The following is a 22,366-nucleotide window of genomic DNA, read 5'->3' on the forward strand; positions in this document are numbered from 1 at the left end:
GAAATGGTGAAACATTTTTACAGCAATTTTTAAATAAAAACTGTACTAAAACAACAACACACAAAAACACACACAATTTATTTTTAACATTCAAGAAAGTAATGAATCACAGGAAATTAAAAATCAACAATTTCAACAAGCATGAGCCATGTATAGGTAAACATATTTCAAAACAGAGGCAATGTTCTGAAATTTACCAAATTTGTTACAAAATTATGTTCATATTCGCTGTATGTGAAAAAAAAAATCCTCATTGCTTTGAAGCATCTCTGACCTCAAGACCTAAGCGCTGGGAACAGACATGGGGCATCTACTTATAGAATATGGCCACAGCAATTACTGCAAGTTTGCAACAGAATGCAGTGAGTGAATAGGTATACTCAGTGAATGCATCAAGTTGCAAGCACTCAACAAATGTGCATGAGTAATGGCAGGGGGTTAGAGCATAACTTGCCCTGGATCTGATCTCAGGAATTCTTTATTCTTGAGCAGTTGTTACTATTGAACTATCGGTCTTGATTGAACAAAACATTTAGTGTTTTAAAGTCAACCTTTTGATCAGTTATGTTGGCGAATATGTTGGATTTAGTTTCAATTTCAATTTCAATTCACTTTATTATCCACAATGGAAAATTCATTTCGGCCTTTTATACAACAAGTTGCCTGGCTCCCGACCATAAAAAGCTTGAGTATTGCAAAAATATATATTTTAAATATAATAATTGTGAGTTCAGGATGGAGGGAATAATTTTAATTAATGTCAGTTCAGAACAGATATTTGTGTTAGCTATCACAATTGTCAATGTATAAATTTTTCTACTTACGTTCACTCGCAGAATCATAGGCTTTTCCATTCTGTGCACCCATTTTGGACACAAAAAGTACACCTCAATTTACATACGTAGCGCTCCTGCTGCTTGGAGCAGATGGCTGGCTTTATCCAAGATGAGTGTGGACTGATCCAACAGACAGTAAAGTACTACCGGACTATTATATTCCTTGTTTCACTGCGTACAGATCAGCCTAGTGGAGGGTCTCGGCAGGTTGGCTCCATAATACTCTATTATAGTTGGTATCCACTCGCCTGGTAATCAAGCCCTGCTGGACGTAAAACAAAGCTGAAAGTGACGTGATTGAAATTTGAAATAACATTCATAACATTTAACAATATTTATACACAAAATGTTTTTTCTTCTTCTTCTTTTTTGTTTGGGGGGGAGGGGAAGCAGAAAGAAGGCACCTCTTCATTTCATAAATTAAGTAACTTTTGTAAAAATACAAATTAACTAAAAAATATTGGCTAATGTCAAATGCAAAATGGCACCGCAGTGATGATCATCCTAATCTGACAAGTTTCATTTTATTTCATTTTTATGTTTTCTGATTGTGAAGCCAAAGACTCTCAGAAAAGCAAACAAAGACAAGGAGGAAAGTTTCAGTTTTAGATGTGTGAGGAAAGTAATTAATCCCAGATAATTATTCCAGGGTAACCCATGGCTAGAGACTGAATGTCTTTTTGGTTTTTTTAAATGATAGGATAACAATTCTGATTTTGACCTTGGAGCCCAGCTGTTTAATATCTGAGTTTGTGTTCATGCGTATTTGGGATCTATGTTGGTATTACTCCTAAAAAAATAGAACTATGAGGTTTGTTCCTAAGCTTGGGCGATATCACGATATTATCGAATATCGCGATATTAATTTGGAAACGATTTCGATATCGGATGGATTTGGATTTAATCGAAATATCGGTATATCGCGATAGTTGCGATATATCGCGTTAATCGCGATATATCGCGATATCGATTAAATATCGCGATGTATTTGCTAGCTTAGACATCTTGCACCCCATGGGTTTGGAGTAAAACCAGAAGAAACGGTCATTAGAACACCTCTCTTATGCTATGACTGTCTCTTCTACAACTTTCACTTGGAGTTTGAAGACTGATGATGTCAAATTTAATTAATCGCGATTATATCGAATATCGCGATATATTGTCGGCGATATATCGTGAATAAAATAAATCGATATCGCCCAAGCTTATTTGTTCCGCTATCGTCTCCAACAGATCGAACCTCATGTCTATGATGAAACTTGATGTTTAATTTGCACTTTGTCTTGGGTTTGAATGAAGTGCAGACAGAGTTCGGAAATGAAGTTACACAAATATTTTCAAATTTCAACTGACTGGTGGAACTAAATCTAGTTGACATTTCTCTGTGACTTTGCACAACGATCAAGAAAACAATTTTAGCTACATTTGACCATCTGCATTTTGACCATCTGCATTTCCACCATCTGCATTTCCACCAAATTCATCATTCCATAGAGGCCTGGGCCATAGCATGGGCATGGCAACACTGCACTAGTAGTTTTTCCCATCCACCCCAAAAGGCTGGAATACTTTGCCAAGCAATGTCATCTCATCTCCGGCAAATTATATTAGTACTAGACAATTTTGTAAGAAAAACTCTACAAAGTATCTAAACCAACTACTCTAACATGTCATATTTGTATAGTAATTTCCAGTTACGAAAACTTTCTGTATCACGCCACCACTTTTTATTCGATATGAAATATCGAATTTACCTCAAATGAGGTATCCCTTTTTGTAAAAATTAGTGAAAAAGTGGTGGCAGGATCAGCATACGGAGAGTTATCCAACAATTAAACTACTCTAGCAGTTAGCAAGTATGGTATGAGCATGAATTGAAAGTCTAGGACTCTAGTATACTATTAATAAGTAATATTCATTTAATTTTAATTAGTGATGAAGAAAAGAATTTTAGCACAAAGGTGTTAAAGGAACGTTACAGAATTGGTATGAAACAAAATCGGGAAGATCACAGATTTACATAAAACTTACACGGTCTAATGATGATGATGGTTGAAAACATCCCTTAAAACATTTCTGCCTGAAATGTCATATTTGATGAGAAATAAATAATATAACTTCGCGTTTGGTCTGGAGTTTATCGCTCAGTGAGCGTTTTATTCATTTTTATTTTGGCATCGATGCAATGTAAAATTTGTAATCGGTTTTTCACTATTCTCTCGTGACCCAGATGGCCGATCTATCCCAAATTTCTACAGGTTTGTCAGATAATGTATATGGTGGATTACATAAAGTGTACGTTTACACTGCACCAACTGTTTTGTAAGCAAAAACCAATTCTGTAATATTCCTTTAAGCTCGTCTGAAGACTCTGATGTGTCTTCCTTCATTCATTTTTTTTGCCGGAGTAATAGTACAGGCTATTTATTTTGAAATTCTATGTAAAATTCAACCCAGACACGGTACGCTAACCGCACTGCATTGGTTTCTCCGTTAGTAGGCCCTATTGAACAAAATTCGTCAGTCAACACGCTAAACAACTTTCGGACTGTCACTGCACTGTGAGTGTGACTGTGTGTGTGTGTCAACAGACTTGTTTGCGTTACGTTTCTGTGTAATTTATTAATTTTCTCATTTCTTGACGAGAAATAACATGTTACAATCACCCACATTTCACACTTACCATCATGTCCACGTTATGTAGCTTCTAAATGGATTTAAGATTAGAAACAACCCCAAAGGGCTCATAAATTATGTCCTTTTGGGAAGCCGCGTTCGTATACAGCCACTCTCTACAACATCAAAATTCGAAGACTTGTTGTCATCGATTTTTTTGGACGGGAGCAAGCATGAGATTGCGCCCTCTATTGGTAATGAAATGAACAATGTTTTTGTTTAGTTTAAATCCAAAACACAGTCATCACATGCGGCAATATCCCTTGAATTTGTGGCGAATGTAAGCAATCTAGTCAATAGAGGTAAGTTCGTATCGAAGGTCTACCTCCATGGTTTGCTATTATTTGCATTATTTTATAAATTGAGGGTAAGTTGTGTCCAGGAACATAGGCAGACAACTGGACAAACACAAAACTAAATCATAATTTGCCAATGCAATAATAATAATAATACATGGAAGCGATGGTATGGGCTGGTTTCCGTGGATGGGATAGAGTGGTGGTCCTGCATCATGCTGCGGAGGTTTCACTGTCTCTGTTCCCGTATAGTATTTATTAGTGGAACCATAGGGTAATGTTATGGGTACATGTATCTAAATAATAATAAAATAATAATAATATGCATTTATATAGCGCTTAATTATTAAGCTAATACAATGTTTCTAAGCGCTGAACAGGATTCCCAGGAAGTGTAAGTTTACTGAAACTGATTAGAATCCTAGATGTAGCATATTATTATTACAGTACAGTAGTCGTGAAACATTAGCCACTCCAAAACGTTGACATGACAATGACATGGGCTTAAGATGGGTTTCCTTAAGATTTACTCTACGTCACATTCGGGTCTTATTATTATTATTAACACTAACACATATTTTTCCCTGACACATTTTCTTCCAGTTTTTAAAACCGTAGCTTTGTGTCCAGCTTGTGATGTTCTAATCAAAGTATAAGGCCTTTCCCAAATTGACTACTTCATCTTTAGTTTGGCCAACCATTCATCTTTAGGTGGGCCCCAACTAAAGATGAAGCAGTTAAAATTATTTGGAAAGGAAGCAGGCCTTGAGTTTCATTCTTGAATTTTCCTCTTGTAATGGGCACTTCTATGACCTATCACAACCAAAAGTCTGACACTGTAAAGTCTGACATGCGTGCGCGCATGCTTGGCGCGTGCGGCAGAGTTGTGCAGAATGGCATTGGAGAGGCTCACATATTCTTGCTCACACTTGCGCTGTGGACGGAGCCTAATGGATCGTTGTATTGCTGTGGGTGCCTTGTATTATTTCAAGGCCTGTTTGTGTCATCAAAATTGTTTGTAACATAATCAATGTAAATTTTCCAAGTATATCTCACTGTGCAGTAGGTGTAATGGATGAAGCCACAGAAGCAGTACCTTACTATGGGTCTCAGTTTGCTGAACTCGTAAAGAACCCACAGTCCTTCTATGGTTATGTAGCGTCACTAGAGGAGGCTAAAGACGTCATACAACTGTACGAAGTCAACACATCAGCCAAGTTTAGACTGTATGTCCAAAGTAAAGGCTTTGGACTACCGCTTGAAGGTCGGTTTGGTGGGGTTTGTTTCCTACTTTTTAGGATTTGAAACTTTGCATGGTGGAAATATAATATAGAAAGGTTTGCGGTAACACCATGTAATGACTATCTCTAATGAGTTGGGTTGGTTCTGAAAAGAAATAGAGGCGGGAAATGAAGCTCTATTTCCCCCTTCGTGCATCACCAAGCTAATCCGCCTCCACAGTACTTTAGCAGCATGCAGCGTCAGAGTCCAGCTTTCTACAGAAGACGTTCAGAGCATACTGAGCGAAACGTCGAGTTGGAACCAACGTTTCTTTTCAGAACCACCCCAACTCATTAGAGATAGTCATTACATGGTGTTACCGCAAACCTTTCTAATATCCTACTTCTTTTTTTTTAGGTACGGGGGAACTGAGAGGAACTTTTTTATAAAGGGATGAAAATGTGTTTATTTTACTGAGTGCACTCGACGTTGCACCCTACCGAGAACAATGGATTTTCTTGATCAGTCTGCTGCCACCAACACTTCAATGTCCCATAAGTCCCCATTGTCTTATATGTTTTTGCATTTCATCAAGGCGAAATTACCATGTTGCCTTGTAATAATAATAATAATAACAATAATAATAAGGGAATCAATGTGTGGTGAAGAGGTTTTCAACTAGTGGTTTAACCCCAATGAGGCAGTCGAGGTAAATTATAAAGAACCAGGCCTCGGCGGGTTTAAACCACTAGTTCAAAAAATTCAATTCGACACACTTTGATTCCCATTCATAAATACCTTTTCGGTCAAAAAACATCAACACTTTTGGGTCAAAAAGTAAAATAAATGCGAAAATTATAATTGTTCAATGATTTCTTTCAACACAACACCCCTCCAGCCAGCTATGAAATGGTAAGGCCCTCGGGTAAACAACTCCTGATAAGGAAATGCTGTGCGCGTCGCGCGTATCGCATGATGTTGCACAACTGTTTCAGCCGTTGCTCTCGACCAATAGGGATAAAGAAACTGTCTTAAAAGCACAGGTGCAAGCTCGCCTGTCACGCCCATGTTTCAACACTTTATACTGAACGTAAATAAAGGTTTATAAACACCCACGTGACACTCTCTCCACCAATAGGAATAGCGAAACTGTCTGAGGTATTCATGAAAGGTGGTTTCTTACACAGTGTTCATATCTGTCACCTAGTGGCGCTCAAGGCGCTTCAACATTCAGTATTTTCCTGCAAGGTACAATGTATGAGCGACTACGATTGAATTATGAGACCTACTCCTTTAACATAGCACCATGTAATGGTTCACAAGGTTCTAAGGTGTAATATGCTGCCAGTCAAACCAGAAAAAAAGCAGAGCAACCCCTTTCTCTTTGAGATAAGTGCACTGGGTTATTTTTTGTGTGTTACACAACACACGGGACCAACGCCTTTACATCCCATCTGAAGGACGAAGCATCATGGTTAAGTGTCTTGCTTAGACCATTCAAAGCTTTTACTTGATTACACTGTCTTATTTATCATTTCAGAATGTCTGAAGATGCAATCTCATCGCATCAGGTTTAATGATTTAGCTGGCCATGAGAGGCGGTCTGTTCTTCCACTGACAGGGGTACCATTTATGATTCTTGGCAAGCAACTTAAACGCTGCAAATATGGAAAAGATCCCAGAAAGGTGAATAATTATCTAATTTAATAGACGGAAATGTGCATCGGGGATAAAGAATATTATTTTGGTTTTAGCTTAAATAATAACAGTTGTGTCTACGCACTGTATACTCAGTACTTTCCCGAGCTCGATGAAAAAATACCATGGGCATATTACGCAAGTGGGATTTAAACCCGAAACCTTTAGAGCAGTGTCCTACCAACTAGACTACCGAGATTGCCCTGTTGCTAGAGGCAGTTCAAATCCTATATTTTAGTAGCGGGTACCGCAACGGTTTAATAGATGGAAATTTGCATCGGGAGAGTTATCTAATTGTAATTAGTCAGTGGCCAGTAACTTCCTCAGGCTTAGTAATCAAGCAATGAGGGTCGATTCCACGAAGATAGTCCTAACTTGGGACTAGTCCCAGGACTCTTGAGAAGTTATTACAAACAATTAAAGGGATTAATACAGGGATATATATTTGGTTTGCGGTAACACCATGTGTGTATCTACTTGCCAGTTAGAGTCTGTTCTTTAGAGAACTGTCTTGCTTTATTCTACTGCCGTGGAGTAGATAATTGGGGGTTCGGGAGACTTCTCAGTTCTGAAAAGAACTGTCCTGCTTTTAACTATTACCAGGGCGGATGGTATAGAAAATAGACTTGGACTACTACTTTAGCTTATAGGATCATATAACTGCACTACCGCGGAGTCAGTTCTGAATCTAGGTCTCAACGTTTCGACTAGCTTGCACTAGTCATCGTCAGGAGACGATTAAAGGGAGTTACTCAACCTTACTGGAGATAAGACTAGTCTAAACTCTCTGTCAAATCCACTCCTGGTTATTGAACAAGGTACATCATTGAAAAAATACATCCAGAGAATTCTTAGTCTCTCTGACTGAATTTTTTTACACCTTAATTGTCTAGAGGGGCTCCAAGGTAAAATTCAATTTTGTGATAAAAAAATTACTAATTTTCCAATAGACAGAGTCTATTGATATGGTGGTTTTTTTTTTTAACCAAGAGTTTACTACTTTAAGCTGACAGTTCCTTTAATTTATATTATATCTAGGCAGAAAAGGCCAAATTTTACTGGAGTTTTTTTCTTTTTCTGTTTGTCTAGAGGCCACCGCGGCTGGTTAAATTGCGCAATCGCGTATCAAAAAAATGTGGGTGTAACTCGATGATTGTTGCACGAGATGTACTAGTATTTCTAGACCGCACGGTGAGTGACAATTTTGTTCTTCTTTTTAAATACCTTTTGGCAAATCTATATTGTCATTATAAAAATAATTCTTTCTTGTCAGAAAAATGGATTTCTTGTAAGGGAACTAATAATAATAATAATTACACAGCATTTTATAAAGGCGCACTAATCTGGTGTAAAACCATTCAAAGGCGCCGGTCAAGATGGAAAAGAGGGAATTCTCAAGTGTGTCTTTTAAAGTTGCTGCTGAAAGGTGGAGATGTTATTTATTCCCTGAGGTTTTCAGGGAGTGAATTCCAGAGCCTGGGTGCTATCAGTATCGATTGTGTTGTACTTTCATAAAAGATACAGTTCAAAGCAAAAGAAAATGCTTTAGACTCAATTTCACTGCACTGCTAACTGCAAAATTCTGGACAATTTGCCAATGTTTAGGTGGTGTGTCGAGGCCTAGCGATTACAAGATAAGGACTCGAGCTCTGGTGTCTCTGATCATTAGAGTATAGGTTCGAGTCCCAGTTTTGACACTTGTGTCCTTAAGTAAGATACTTTACCATAATGCACCGAGGCTTGCGGGACTGTAGGTTTTTGCCCAAATAAATGTAATTATTAAATTTTACGCTATAGACGCATCTTCTTTTTTTGGTTTTGTAGCTGCATGATAACACGGATAAAACCCTCAAAGGCAATGTGTCGAGAGATATTAAAGAGGAACTTGCTAGAGGTGTCATACGAGGAGTAAGGAGGATTTACATTGATCTACCTGATCCAAGAAGTCATAATGGACATATCCCTGGACAGGAGGTATTGTATTATTCACCACTCTGGTCCATGGGTAAAATGGACCAACCAGCCGTCGATTTCACCAAGCTCTTCCTAACTTAGGATTAACCTTAGGACTTAGGATCAGTTAAGTTCAATATCCATAGACATTAGGACGCATTGAACCAATCCTAAGTTATGAGCGTTTTGTGAAATCGGCTGCAGGATCTTTGAGAGTTTGTGGCGATTTTCATTTTGCAAAGCACACTTCCATTGGAAAGTCTTAACGTCAGTTGGAAACTCTTTACGGGGCACCAAGGCCAAGACCTGGGCATCAGAGGAGAGGCCTGGGCAAGGCCATTTTCATTTTGCAAAGCACACTTCCATTGGAAAGTCTTAACGTCAGTTGGAAACTCTTTACGGGGCACCAAGGCCAAGACCTGGGCATCAGAGGAGAGGCCTGGGCAAGGCCATTTTCATTTTGCAAAGCACACTTCCATTGGAAAGTCTTAACGTCAGTTGGAAACTCCGTAAAGTCACTGGACACTTTTGAGGATTTTTGAGCTGCTGTGTGGGGGTGATCAAACGTCTGTTGAAAATACTTGAAATGATGCCCTTTGGTATTTTATATATTTTCTATTTATTTCAGAAGAGCCTACATATTGCTCAATCCAAGGTGTTTTACATTTTTTTGGAGAACAAAAACCCTGACGTGAAAACTTTATATCAGCATAGTAATGGCAGGATACAGTTTTCCACTAAACTATTGTGCATCCATTAGTTCATTTAGCAATTGTCATATAACTCAATGTAATGTAATTTTCCATGTTAAATGCTCAACTTGTGTCCAAATTGTCAACTGTTGTGGAGTGGCTATTGTTTTATTATTTAGAAAATTATATATGAAGGGTTTACTTTCATCTCTAAAAATTTTATATGTAGGAAGATATTAGGTTAATCTGTAATTTTCAAAATGTTAGCCTTTGAGGTAAAGACTCTGCTAGGGTTGAAACCTCAGGCCACTAACTCATTTTTGCATTTATATCATAGGTTCTTTTGGTTTGGTAAGCGCGCAGTTTGCGACAGCTAATTCTATTTCCTCTTTGAACTCTTTGCTGACTCATTGTTTCCTGTTTCTTGACGAGATTTGATCTAGTCAGGTTTGCAGTAACACCATGTACATGAGTAGGATTTGAAACAGCCACAGCCAGGAACACCGGGGTGAACCCCTTCTCTTTTCCATAAGTGCACTGGATTCTTTTACATTTGTTACACAACACATGGGACGAACGGCTTTGTGTCCCATCTGAAGGATGAAGCAATGGTTAAGTGTCTTGCTTAAGGGCACAAATGTCACGGCTGGGGATTCAAACCCACACTCTGCTGATCAGAAACACCAGAGTTTGAATTCGGTGCTCTTAACCGCTCGGCCACGACACTTCCAAGGCCGCAATATACACTTACACAGCTAGCACAGAATTTTGGCGTTTGCCGTGCATGGCAGGGCCCAATTTCAAAAAGCCTTTCAGCACAAAAATTTGTTTAGCATGAAGTTTCTTCCTTAATAAAAACAGGATTACCAACCAAATTTTAGTTTGTTGCACAATGTTTGTTACTGGCATTCAGCTGTTGTTTGCTTCTCCTGGAAATCACGTAGAAATATGGTTGGCAATCCTGTATTTATTAAGGAAGAAATTTCATGCTAAGCAAATTTTTTGGGTTACAGGCTAAATGAAATTGGGCCCGGATGGTAAGTAAAGAATGATGATTGTAAGTGTAGAATTCAGAGGTAAGCAGAGCCATGAGATTGGGCCCAGGGGTCGATTACACAAAGAGTTAGGACTTGTCTTATCTCGAGTTAGGACGAGTAACTCTTCCTAACTTAGGATCAATCTTAAGGTCTGCATGCTACAGTGCAGGGTTGGGACTCGTGATAAGTCCTAATATTAGTCTTAAGTTAGGAAGCGTTTTGTGAAATCGATGGCAGAACTCGTAAAGATTCCTTGACTAAAAATTGTTCATGTACACAGTGTTACCACAAACCGCACTTAATACTACTATTTCTTGTACATCCAGGATCCAACATGCAAGTCAATGTGTGTACATGTAGGAGGGATGATTTACATAATAGCTATGCTATTCATTTTAATCTTGTCTTCTTATTATGTTATTTCAGAAAGAGCCTAGGAAAAAGAAAGCGAAGGACGAGCAGGGAATAGAAAGGGTAATAAGAGTATTTAATCTACATGAGAAGCTTATGTTGTTAGATTAAACAATTCACAATATAATGTTTAATTTTTTGATATTTTGTCAAATTCACAACATCTCTTGTTTTTTGAGAAGGGATGGCTCAGATGTAGTTTTGGAAGTGGTATTTGATTCATTTGTTAATTTTTTTTTTAAAGGTTTATTTGTAATTATTATTCTTTAAAAAAATCCAGGTAAAAGCTTCTTTACAAACAAAAAAAGTCTGCCACTGTTTAGTCATTATGTTTCATGTCTTTTGTCTTGTAGTTACCTAATACATGTAGTAAAAAGACTTAATCATTTTCAACAGACAGGTATGGATCTTACATTTCTTGGGACTGCGTCCTGTAACCCAACACCAAAACGAGGAGTTTCTTCAACCGTCTTTAGACATGGTGAGTAGAACTTTAATTGTCAACTTTGTTTTTACACTAAGGATTTTGGTACTTTTTGTAACACAAAACACAATGTCCCCAGATTGACATTCAACTTACAGGGTATGAAGATAATGATAATAGAAAGCTTACCTTCAAATATTTCTCAAAAACTACAGCAAAGTTTTTTAGAAATGAGTAAAAAAATGTCACGTATTCAAAGGCAAATCACTTGGTGGGATTTGAACCCATGACCCTTGCAATGCTAGAGCAATTGCTTACCACTAGATCACCATGCTAGCCTGGTGGCTAAAGGCATTTGGAATCCTATCTGTCAGCCGCAAGTACCACAACAATGAAGTAGCATGCGTGCACCCGTATTCACTCACAGGGTAAATAGGCATTATGGGTAGTAGACTGTCACATGTGCAACCGTCTACAGCAATCATGGAACCTCGCACGGATGTAGTTCGCTCTAATACTACATGAAAAGGTGGCGGCAAAATTAAATGTCAATTTGGCATTCTCCTGAGCTCAATAATGCTCAATAATACGTGGAGTCGTATTCAAAATATCTCCCTGATTGCAAGAGGCAAATGTTGGCAGCTCTTGTATCCAAATAAGGGAATCAATGTGTGATGAAGAGGTTTTCAACTAGTGGTTTAAACCCAACGAGGCCTGGTCGTGATAATTTTACCGAGATGAAGTCAAGGTAAATTATCAAGAACCAGGTCTCGGCGGGTTTAAACCACTTGTTGAAAACCGATTCAACACACTTTGATTCCCATTCATAAATACCTTTTCGGTCAAAAAACATCAACTCTTTTTGGTCAAAAAGTCAAAAAATGCAAAAATTATAATTTTTCACTGATTTCTTTCAACACAACACCCCTCCAGCTATGAAATGGTAAGGCCCTTGAGTAAACAACTCCTTATAAGGAGATTGCTGTGTGCGTCGCGCGTATCGCGTGATGTGGCACAACTGTATAATAGGAATGAAGAAACTGTCCCGCTCACAACCGGTTGTAAATACTGGTCATTATCAAAGGTTTAAAAACCCCAACATGATGTGCTCTCCACCAATAGGAATACCGAAAATGTCTGAGGTATTTATGAATAGATATTTATAGCTACGACTGTTGCTAAGGATACTTGATGGCATTTGTTGACATGGCGATCAAACCACAGCCGTAGCCATAGCCACCAATTCAGATATGGCTAGCTTTAATCAGTCAGGAATCCATTTTGATTTGTAGAGGGCTCCTGCTGGATGTTTGATTGTGGTGAAGGAACCCAAACACAACTTATGAAGAGTCAACTCAAAGCAGGTCGCATCACAAAGATCTTCATCACTCATCTACACGGCGACCATTTATTCGGCCTGCCCGGTCTGCTGTGCACCATTAGTCAAGGAATAGACGAGACCAAGAAGAAAACACTGGAGATCTATGGACCGTCCGGACTCAGGAAATACCTCCGAGTGAGCCTTGAGTTGTCAAGATCATTGCTGAACTATAAATATGTGGTGCATGAATTACTTCCACCAGCGTCAGATCTTCCGGATGATTGGGAGGTAGGCCTAAAGATGATTTCAGTTCTGTCCTTTCTGTCCCCCCTCCCCTACTTCACCAATCCCAACATCGCCTTCTATCCTTCCTTACCCACCCTCTCATTCCTGGCCTTCGCTAGCCTGAACATCTGTCGTCACACTTTGAAGCTCGTGAATAACGCCAGAGACCGGCCTCCAGCTGGCATGTACATGCACCTTTTACCTACATTCATTTCACCTAGAGATAGGCAGTCAAATTCTACGGGGGACGTGATAGGAGTGTACTGTTTGGGCATCTATGGAAAGCTCATGTCACTGCACGTTTATCCAATGATATCATTGTATCCAATTGAATCACTGGATCTTAGAAGCAGGTACCTGTCTTTATCCTTGCAGATAAAGACAGGGGCCCAGTCTAGGCCTTCCCTTCCTCCACTCTCTGCTCCTTAAGATTCCACCCTCGGGCAGGGTTTGCCCTTCACTTGTTCAGTGACTAGCCAGCTGGACCAGTTTGCGCTTTTCCATACTGGAAATTTCTGACTAGGTGGCATTTAGCCAACAGAGGGTGATCATCAAAATAACCAATTATACAAATGGTCGCAATAATCCATTTTGTATTGTGAATGTAGACATGGCAACCAGATCATGAAGCTGCTGATTGCACCCATCCAAGTGAAACTTTGGGACGATTAATTGATGCTGATGAACATGGTTCTTGGAATGTGTAAGTAATATCACTTTCTTCTTAAGATGGGTAAAGATTGAAACATTGAGACATTCCAATGTCTCAATACTGGTTTTCAGTTTAATCACTGCTTCCTCTAAAGAAGAAAAAATAACATCACGTTGTTGTAACCCACAAACCAGTTGTTTGTCAAACTGATAATATTAATTTTGGTTTTTACCCATACACCTATGTGTGTGAGCATTGTATACTCAGTACTTTCCCTAGTCCTGTGAAAAAATATCACGAGATGTAACTCAGGTGGGATTCAAACCCACGACCCTTGCAATTCTAGAGTAGTGTTTTACCAACTAGACTCTTGCTATGAATCCTATGTTTTGGCAGTGGGTACCGCAACGATTAGATGTTAAATTTGCATTGGGGATCAAGAATATTAAATTTGTTAATTTGATAATGTTTTGTATAGTTGTGCGATAACTTCTCTCTTAAATATAAGGAAAGGAGGTTAGTTTAAAAACATTTTACCATGTACATGTACAGGGAAATGCATTGATAATGAAAAGTGAAGATAACATTTGATTATCAAATATTTATGTTTGTAATGGTTCTGTGTATTTTTCATTATAGATATGAGGACAAGAAGGTAACTGTGAAAGCTGCACCACTCACACATAGAATACCATGCTTTGGGTATGTCATCCAGGAGAAACAGCAACCTGGAAAGTAGGTCTGAATATCTGTAGGAAGAAATATTATCTAGAATTGTTGGTTTTAATCTCATCGCAGTTGTCTTGTTCTTTTCATGAAACCATTGCTTAAACATCACTTTGGCTTTAGGTTCCGTTACTTTGAAAATTTGTGCTTTTGTTAGCTTTGTTAGGGTTCCTGCGCCAGGAGTGTCACCTGTGACAGACATGGCGCATTACAAGTTTCCTTTATTATTATTATTATTATTTAGTAATAATGATATTAATAATCGGTTTTTGTATAGCGTTTTATACACCATGTCTCAAAGCGCTTCCAACATTGTTACCCCCGATCACTGGGCCTTTCGTTCCTTTCCCCATGAGAGGGCGCTATCATCCACAAACTGCTCTCACAACATGTGCTGCCAAATGTGTAGTGCACTAAGCTAAAAATCAGTCACAAGAACCATCTCTGCCCTCACAGGTACCCATTTACCCCTGGGTGGAGAGAAGCAATTATAGTAAAGTGTCTAGCTCAGGGACACAAGTGTCACGACCGGGATTCGAACCCACACTCTGCTGAACAGGAACGGCAGGGCTTGAGTTCGGTGCTCTTATCCGCTTGGCCAAGACACCTCACTACTTTCAGTATGGGGCTTCAAACAGGCAGACAAAGCCTCAGCCATGTCGTGGCTTAGCGGTTAAGAGTACTGGACTCGAGCGATGGTGTTTCTAATCAGCAGAGCGTGGTTGTGATAAACAGTTTGAGGACATTTTTTATGTGTACTTATTCTGCAATTTTTTTTTTTATTTCTCAACTGAATATTATTGCAGACTGCAGACAGCCTTCCTTAAGATGAATGGAGTCCCAGCAGGACCCTTGTATGGACAACTGAAAGCAGGCAAAGATATTGTATTAGAAGATGGGAAAGTTATATCAGCAGCAGACGCTGTGGGGCCTCCTATCCCAGGACGAAAAATAGGTGAGACAATTGTAAAGTCTGACAGTAAAAAATCTGTCCAACATTGATAATCAAGACTGTTTGATGTTCATGCTATCAGCATTACTCTTCGGACCAGTTGCATAAATCTGCTCAGCAAAACAAATGACTTGCTAAGTAATCTTGGTAGAAGACCTTCTGTTGATTTCTCAAAAATTTGCCCACGAGAGGGTGCTATCATCCAATACTGAGCATGCGCACCTAAGCTCAGAGCCACAAAAAAGGAACATTATGTCTGCATTACTCTTCGGACCAGTTGCATAAATCTGCTCAGCAAAACAAATGACTCACTAAGTAATCTTGGTAGAAGACCTTCTCCTGTTGATTTCTCAAAAAGTTTCCCACGAGAGGGTGCTATCATCCAATGCACCCACGCTCGGAGCCACAAAAAAGGACTATGTCTGCTGCCGCCAGCGTCTCAAAAGTCTCCTATTTAGCTTTCCCTTTAATGGATTTCATGATTGAATGTAAGATAATAAATGTAAATGTTTTCATGTGCAGTTATCCTTGGAGACACTCGAGACTCTTCACGGATTGCTGATTTAGCGATGGATGCAGAGGTCCTCATCCACGAGGCTACACTTAATAATGAACTTGAAGAGAGATGTATAGAGAATGGGCATTCTACACCGGGTAAGTATACACCAGCTATGTCGGATTCAACCCGTAGGTACTGTAGAACCCTTGGTGGCAGTAGACTCACTGGGTATTCTCCAATAGACCGTGTTGCAAATACTCGGTATGCGCGCATTAGGCATGGGGTGTCGTGGCCGAGTGGATAAGAGCACCGAACTCAAGCTCTGATGCTTCTGTTCAGCAGAGTGTGGGTTTGAATCCCGGTCGTGACACTTGTGTCCCTGAGCAAGACACTTGACCATAATTGCTTCTCTCCACTCAGGGTAAATGGGTACCTGTGAGGGCATAGATGGTTCTTGTGATTGGTCGAGTTGAGTAGCGCATATATTGCGCACAGGCTGTATACTCCCATGGAGCTGGGATGGTTTAAGGAATGATTTAAGGCCCACAGTGACCAGGGGTTATAATGTCAGAAACGCTTTGAGACACCCTTCAGGCGTGGAAAGCGCTATATAAAAGCGGTCTATTATTATTATTAATACATGCAAGGTGCATGCTGGTCTAGTTAGCAATCAAGTTTGATAGCTAGCTAGACCAGCATGCACCTGTTTAGATGATCTTCCTGTCAAGGGAACTCGGCAAACTCCCACAAGGGGATATAAACACCAAGATGGCATCTGCCAATCTCTCTCATACAAACACGTCTATGATTATGAATTGCACAAATCAAGAAATTGTGATTCAGTAACTAGACGACAATATTTATTCTGGTCATTGTGAAATCAGCGGTTAGCTGGGGGATTCGAACCCACAACCTTGTGATTGCAAGTCCTGCAGTCTAACCACTTGACCACGGTGACTTCATTCAATAGTTGGGGCTTGCGCAATGGGCGTTTGCAAAAAAGGCCTATTGTTACATACTTCTGAACATGTACACATATTAAATTTCCAAGAACCATTGAATGAGGTGTGAAGTCTTTTTAATAATTCTAGGAGTAACTCTTTTATGCACCATTTATTTTTTTAGTTGACTTTTTATATTTGTTCATTTTAAGTGTTATAGAAAAGTATAACATGACGATACAATTTGTTTGTGCTACAACAGTTTCCTTTTTTCTGACAAAGTTGCATATTTCTGATAACACTGTTTGACATTTTTGTTTTTCACTCTTTTAGCCATGGCAGCCAGTTTTGCCACGAGGATAAATGCCAAAAGCCTAGTCCTGTTTCACGTCAGTCAACGTTTCAAGGGTCTCTCAGAGACGCTGGAGGAGGGGGAGCAATCAGTGGAGCTTCTTCACAAGCAAGCCACTGAGGCCAACTACTCAGGGACGATAGCCGTAGCAGAGGATTTAGATGTCATCTCAGTCAGGAAAAAAGAGGTTCAAAAATGACTTTAATCCAGGTTCATGCATTCTGTGTTCTGTCGTCGTTAGAACACCGTTTGTCAATTTATAATACGTAAGACATAAGAAACTTTATTAATCTTCGAAAAGAGGAAATTACATTGCTCATATTGTTTTGCATTCCATGGAGGGGTTTAGATTAAATTATCATGGTGTACAAAAAAAGACAAATCAAAGCCTCATACAAGGGAGACAAATTTTGAAAATTGAGATTTAAGATTTCAGAATTTATGATGCATATAGCTTGCACCCAGGCTGGGAAAAGTCATACATTCCAATATAGCCACGTTTTTAAGTTTTAATGTGTGACAGACAGTGCCACAGCAACTATTGACTTCTCAGTGATGCCACTGGCAAATATGTACAGTATGAAACAGTAAAGCAGGTTTAAAGAATAAAGTTTCTGAGATAAATATCTAAATGATTTTTTTATGCGTGTCTCAATTTATTTTATTCAGTGGCATTGCAAAGCAAAAGCCAAATGAAGATTCCTGGATAAAAATGCTGGATATAAACCACAGTACAGTGTGCATTTATCTGTTCACAAGGGGACATGGGGGGGGGTAAAAGGACTTTCTTTACCACTTTGTTTGAAGCGTCCAATTTGCTCATTGTTACATAAACAAATGAAAAGATGGTTATGAGAAACTTAGTTTGTAGGGGGGGGGGAATAGCCCTGGCGGCCTTACACTTTCGTATTATACTACAGTGACGTCCTAGATGTCGGGGTCCATTTCTGTATAGTATGGACAACCAAATATTTCACAATAGATTTTGTTATTTTTCATTTTTTAATATCTTCCACTTGAAAGCACAAACACCAAATAGACACATTATTTACACAATTCTAATTATATACAGTGTAAAAGCAGTAAATAATGCATGTTTTTTTTTCAAACATAAAAAAGCTGCACACTCTGGAAGAAAGGAATCTTTTATGAATAGGTAGGACAATATTGCAGCTGAGGTTTGGACAGACATGGTGGGTCATAGTAGACAGCTTGGTGTTTATATCCCTTTGTGGGAGTTTCTGCTGAGTTCCCTTGATGGGAAGATCATTCAAACAAACAAACAAACAAGTGTCTTATCGTTATTGAGACAACATAAAGCTTAGAAACAGCTTGGAAAACATCACCTTATTACATTTTGTTTACCATGTTTGTTATTTCACAAATTAGCTGTACCTTTTCCATTGTTATCAATGTACGATTACAATGTGCAACACCTAGAGCATGGACAGATTTGGCTTGGCACAAACGGGCAGAAAAACAGATAGAAACGTTTCTTGTATGACTGCTGAACCAAAACAACGCGAGACTTATGGGGACACACACACAGTTGCGACAGAATAACCATGTGTATCCGATGTTATTTAAGTGCGTACGTGGAGAACTACACAAACAATTTATCTCAGTTGACTGGAACGTCTGCTGCCACCAAGTGTCCCAAAGTCTCTCATTGAGGCAAAACAATCCCAAACGTGGCAATTTTTCAAGGGACCACAAAGTGTTGGTTCAGTTGAAACAAATATCGCCCACCATTCTGTCTGCCCTACTTATTCTTCTAATTTCTTAGGAGAATAAGTGCTTGATAAGCGGTAGTGAACCAGTCTCACACTTAATTTACATCACATGACATTTTAGCTTGTTTGTATCAAACTAAGTACAACCGTTTGGCTCAAAACACTTTTGTTCATGCTCAGCTGTGCTATTAAATTTAGTCAAAGTTCTAAGTAAAATTCCTGTTTCTTCCTGCAACTTTACTTCATCCACTTATTGTAAAGCACAAAATGATTCCAAATTCTGTTGTCTAACCTCTGCTGTTTTAAAGTTTACTTCTTTTAGAATGAATGCAAAGTTCATCTCTACACAACCACATCCATTGCATTTTTGCCAGTTTCAAGTTTTTAACTCAGCAATACGCATTTCTGTCTAGGCATCAGATGTCTCTTCCCGCAAGTAGGCGTTGAAGCTGCCTTCTGAGGGCGCTATTTTAAACAGTAACATCGGTAGTTGAGGTAACCCATAAAATTTGTCAGGCTCTGGATCCAAATGCTTAAAATGTTGCAGAGAAAAATACTACTAAGCAAAATTTAGCTGGATACAAGTCAAAACAAACCAATCATCATGTAGCCTTTTGTGTTAGAGCAGCATTGTTTTGCTGTGCTTAGTGAATTTGTGTACAAAGCAGCTGTATAAGCCATTTTGAGGTATGGCGGACGCAATAGGAGTGCACGGTTTGGTTTGGGTGTATACACACAAATTTACCCAAACCTAATAGTGTTGTAGCATTGTGTCGGCCATATCTCAAAAAGCTTATGGAATTGACTCCTGGTATTTTGTTTAATCATACATGCAATAATCATATGTTCATTAATCTAATACACAAAAGCGTAATTTTTATGACCCATAATGACAAACTATACCAATACAGAGTAATATCACATCATGAAGTTACTGTAACTTTCTAACATAATAACAACCTATACAGTTTAATTTGTATAACTTAACGATGAACGACAGTAACAATTTAAGCTACAGTACAGCACTGGTAACTTGGAAAAATTGCTGATTAATTTCAACTGTAAATTCTAACAGTTAAAAACTGAGATTTGTTTGTGTTAGTTTTTCATCCGTTGCAAGTTTGCTGGAGGATTAGATTAATGGACAAGTCGTTAAATGTATGTCGCAGGTGATAACTAAACTGCTCTCTTGCAGTTGTGAAACTGCTGCTTTGCGCGAAACTACACTGCTCTTACGACTAAGGTACCATCCCGAAGTCATGAGAGCTGTGTAGCAGCAGCAGTCCTGCGAGAAAGTTGTGAGAGAGCCATTTTGCTATCACCGTGACAGATATTTAACAAGTTGTCCGCAAGTCTACTGGAGGATAAATTTGTTGTCCCAAACATGTGACAGTGTGAAAAACAGGCAAATGAAATGCTTTTGCATCCCATGCACAATGATGCCCAAATATGAGAAAACGTTTAATATATAACAATTTGATAAACCATTTTAAGATAAGGGAATGTTTACAGACATTTCAGATTATGGCTTGTAATCAAATGAAGCCTTTAAGAGAACAGAATTATGTCCTGCAGCCCTGCAATATAATATTCAACCAGGTGTGGTCTTGGTTATTAACTTGTGTCACATTACAAGGACAAATTTGAAGATTTGATCTTAAAGCTATATGAATATTTATACAATTGTTTGATATTATCTTTGAACGATTTCAGATGCTACAAAATACACCTCTCATAAAAATGATTAACTTGAAGGAATTGCTTTATTTTCATGATGTTTTGCTATTATACTTGATCTTTTGATCAATTAAAATTGGTTTTGTTCACTTTCACAAAATATATAATTAATTTATTTATCGGGAACAGTTCCTTAGAATTTTCTTTCCATGTGGATATCACACCCTGCCTTTAAATATCCTGAAAAACTACCCCGTTAAAAAATATCTTGTCCTAAAACTCTCTTTATTGCTTTTCTACATTCTTAAAACTGTGAGATTTAAAACCAAATATTTATTTGTCAGCTTATTTTATTTTTTGTTTTGTTTTTAGGGGAGGTTCAATGCATTGTGAAATATTATCAATTTAAGAAACAGCTCAATTCAGTTGTTAAAAATAATTGTCATCACATGTCTTTGCAAACAACTTTTATTGGAGAACGTCTAAATTTGTCTGAAACTCCCGACCTCAAGTTTTGCTTTGCAACTGTTGCATTATCCTTGTATTGCTGGGAGCAAATTCTAGGACATTACATTTAAACCACATGGGCGTTTTAATTGAAAATCGTTGACGTATCGTGAATTAGAAAAATCATAAAACGCAGCTTTAAACAACCATTGAGGGTTCTTCCGTTCGGATAGGACTATTTCATATTAAAACAAGTTAAAACTTCTACTGAAACAACCTTTTGGTACATTAGACGACGGAAAAAATATTCTAAAATAATAACTTTCTCTATGTGTAAAAAACCACAGAGACATTTTGTTAGTTCCCTGAGAGGTAGAAGTCTGTGTCAACATGAACCATCTAATTCTAACGTTTAAAGCAACGCATGCAATTCTGAAAACTAACATACTGCAAGTAACTTCGACGGTGCTTTCCTTAAGTTTTAAATTGCAATTAAGTACAAGAGGAGGAAAAAAAATCATTTCTCAAAACAAAATCAAATTTTCAAAAAGGGATGTAAGTGTAAACAAAATAACGCTGTTATGTAGTTTAAAACAAATGCATTTGTAAAAAGAAAATTTAAACAAAAATTTCTGCAAAATAAAAATAGGAACCTGACTGAAATAAAATAACAAAACTGTTACAAAACCATCTCATTTCGAGGTGCCATCAGTGTCCATAACACAAAATTAAAATAACTCCAATGTTTTTCAGTTGGAATTTCGAAAAACTGGGAGCTTTAAATCATTCTACTTGATTTTAAACGATTATTTAAACTCAGATTGTACTTTTAAATTATTTCAAACTAGTGAGCTTCTTGACTCAATCATAAAAATCTTAAAGCTATGGTGCATCCTGTGAGTGAAGGAGCAGAGTTAACAAGTAGGTTATGAAATTGGATTCATATCAAAAGGAACAGTAATATTTCCATATTTTTAGCCGTCGAGAAAGACTCTGCTAAGGTCGAAATGTCAGGCCACCGACTATTTTCTTTAAGTACTCATACCGTTCTTTCTTTAAGTGTTCATACCGCTATTTTAGGTTAGCACTTTGCAACAGCTTAAATACCACTTTTTCATTTCCATATTTCCTGAGTTTTTTTTTTTTTAAATTCAAGTAGATTCACCATAAGTAGAAATTAATCCAGATGTGAATTTCAATATCTTGCTGATGCCTAAAGCAATCGCACAACATCGGCAACAGTATTGTCCAAAGGCCCACACTTTGTGTGTCACAACTTATATATAAAAATGTGAAAATTTAGGCTCAATCGGTCATTGGAGTCAGGAGAAAATAGCGGGAAAACCCACCCTTGTTTCCACATGTTTCGCCGTGTCATGACCTGTGTTTAAAATAAATCCGTAATTCTCGATATCGAGAATTGATAATTGTTTTAATGTTTTCTCAAAAAGTAAAGCATTTCATGGAATAATATTTCAAGGGAAGTCTTTCGTCATTACCTTCTGTAAACCCTGTAAGTTATTTGTGAATCTGTGAG

The 22,366-nt window shown here is 38.2% G+C and overlaps 1 protein-coding gene across 4 annotated transcripts; it reads left to right on the forward strand.

Annotated features, from left to right (window-relative positions):
• Positions 1 to 3,735: 3,735 nt before the first annotated feature.
• LOC117287891 (zinc phosphodiesterase ELAC protein 1-like) lies at positions 3,736 to 17,604 on the forward strand. Of its 4 annotated transcripts, none has more exons than XM_033768490.1 (13): positions 3,736 to 3,814; positions 4,872 to 5,072; positions 6,570 to 6,715; positions 7,817 to 7,918; positions 8,552 to 8,701; positions 10,836 to 10,883; positions 11,217 to 11,301; positions 12,537 to 12,853; positions 13,459 to 13,553; positions 14,142 to 14,237; positions 15,035 to 15,183; positions 15,703 to 15,834; positions 16,954 to 17,604. In XM_033768490.1, exons 2-13 carry the CDS (start codon positions 4,880 to 4,882, stop codon positions 17,169 to 17,171), a joined length of 1,731 nt encoding a protein of 576 aa, XP_033624381.1. In that variant the 5' UTR covers positions 3,736 to 3,814; positions 4,872 to 4,879; the 3' UTR covers positions 17,172 to 17,604. The 4 variants fall into 4 exon arrangements, with proteins under 4 accessions (XP_033624381.1, XP_033624383.1, XP_033624382.1 ...); XM_033768492.1 differs by having other exon boundaries at positions 4,875 to 5,072; XM_033768491.1 differs by having other exon boundaries at positions 3,743 to 3,814; positions 4,855 to 5,072.
• The last annotated feature ends 4,762 nt before the right edge of the window (positions 17,605 to 22,366 follow it).

Source organism: Asterias rubens, chromosome 3, assembly GCF_902459465.1.
Source record: "Asterias rubens chromosome 3, eAstRub1.3, whole genome shotgun sequence".
Classification (NCBI taxonomy): Eukaryota; Metazoa; Echinodermata; class Asteroidea; order Forcipulatida; family Asteriidae; genus Asterias; species Asterias rubens.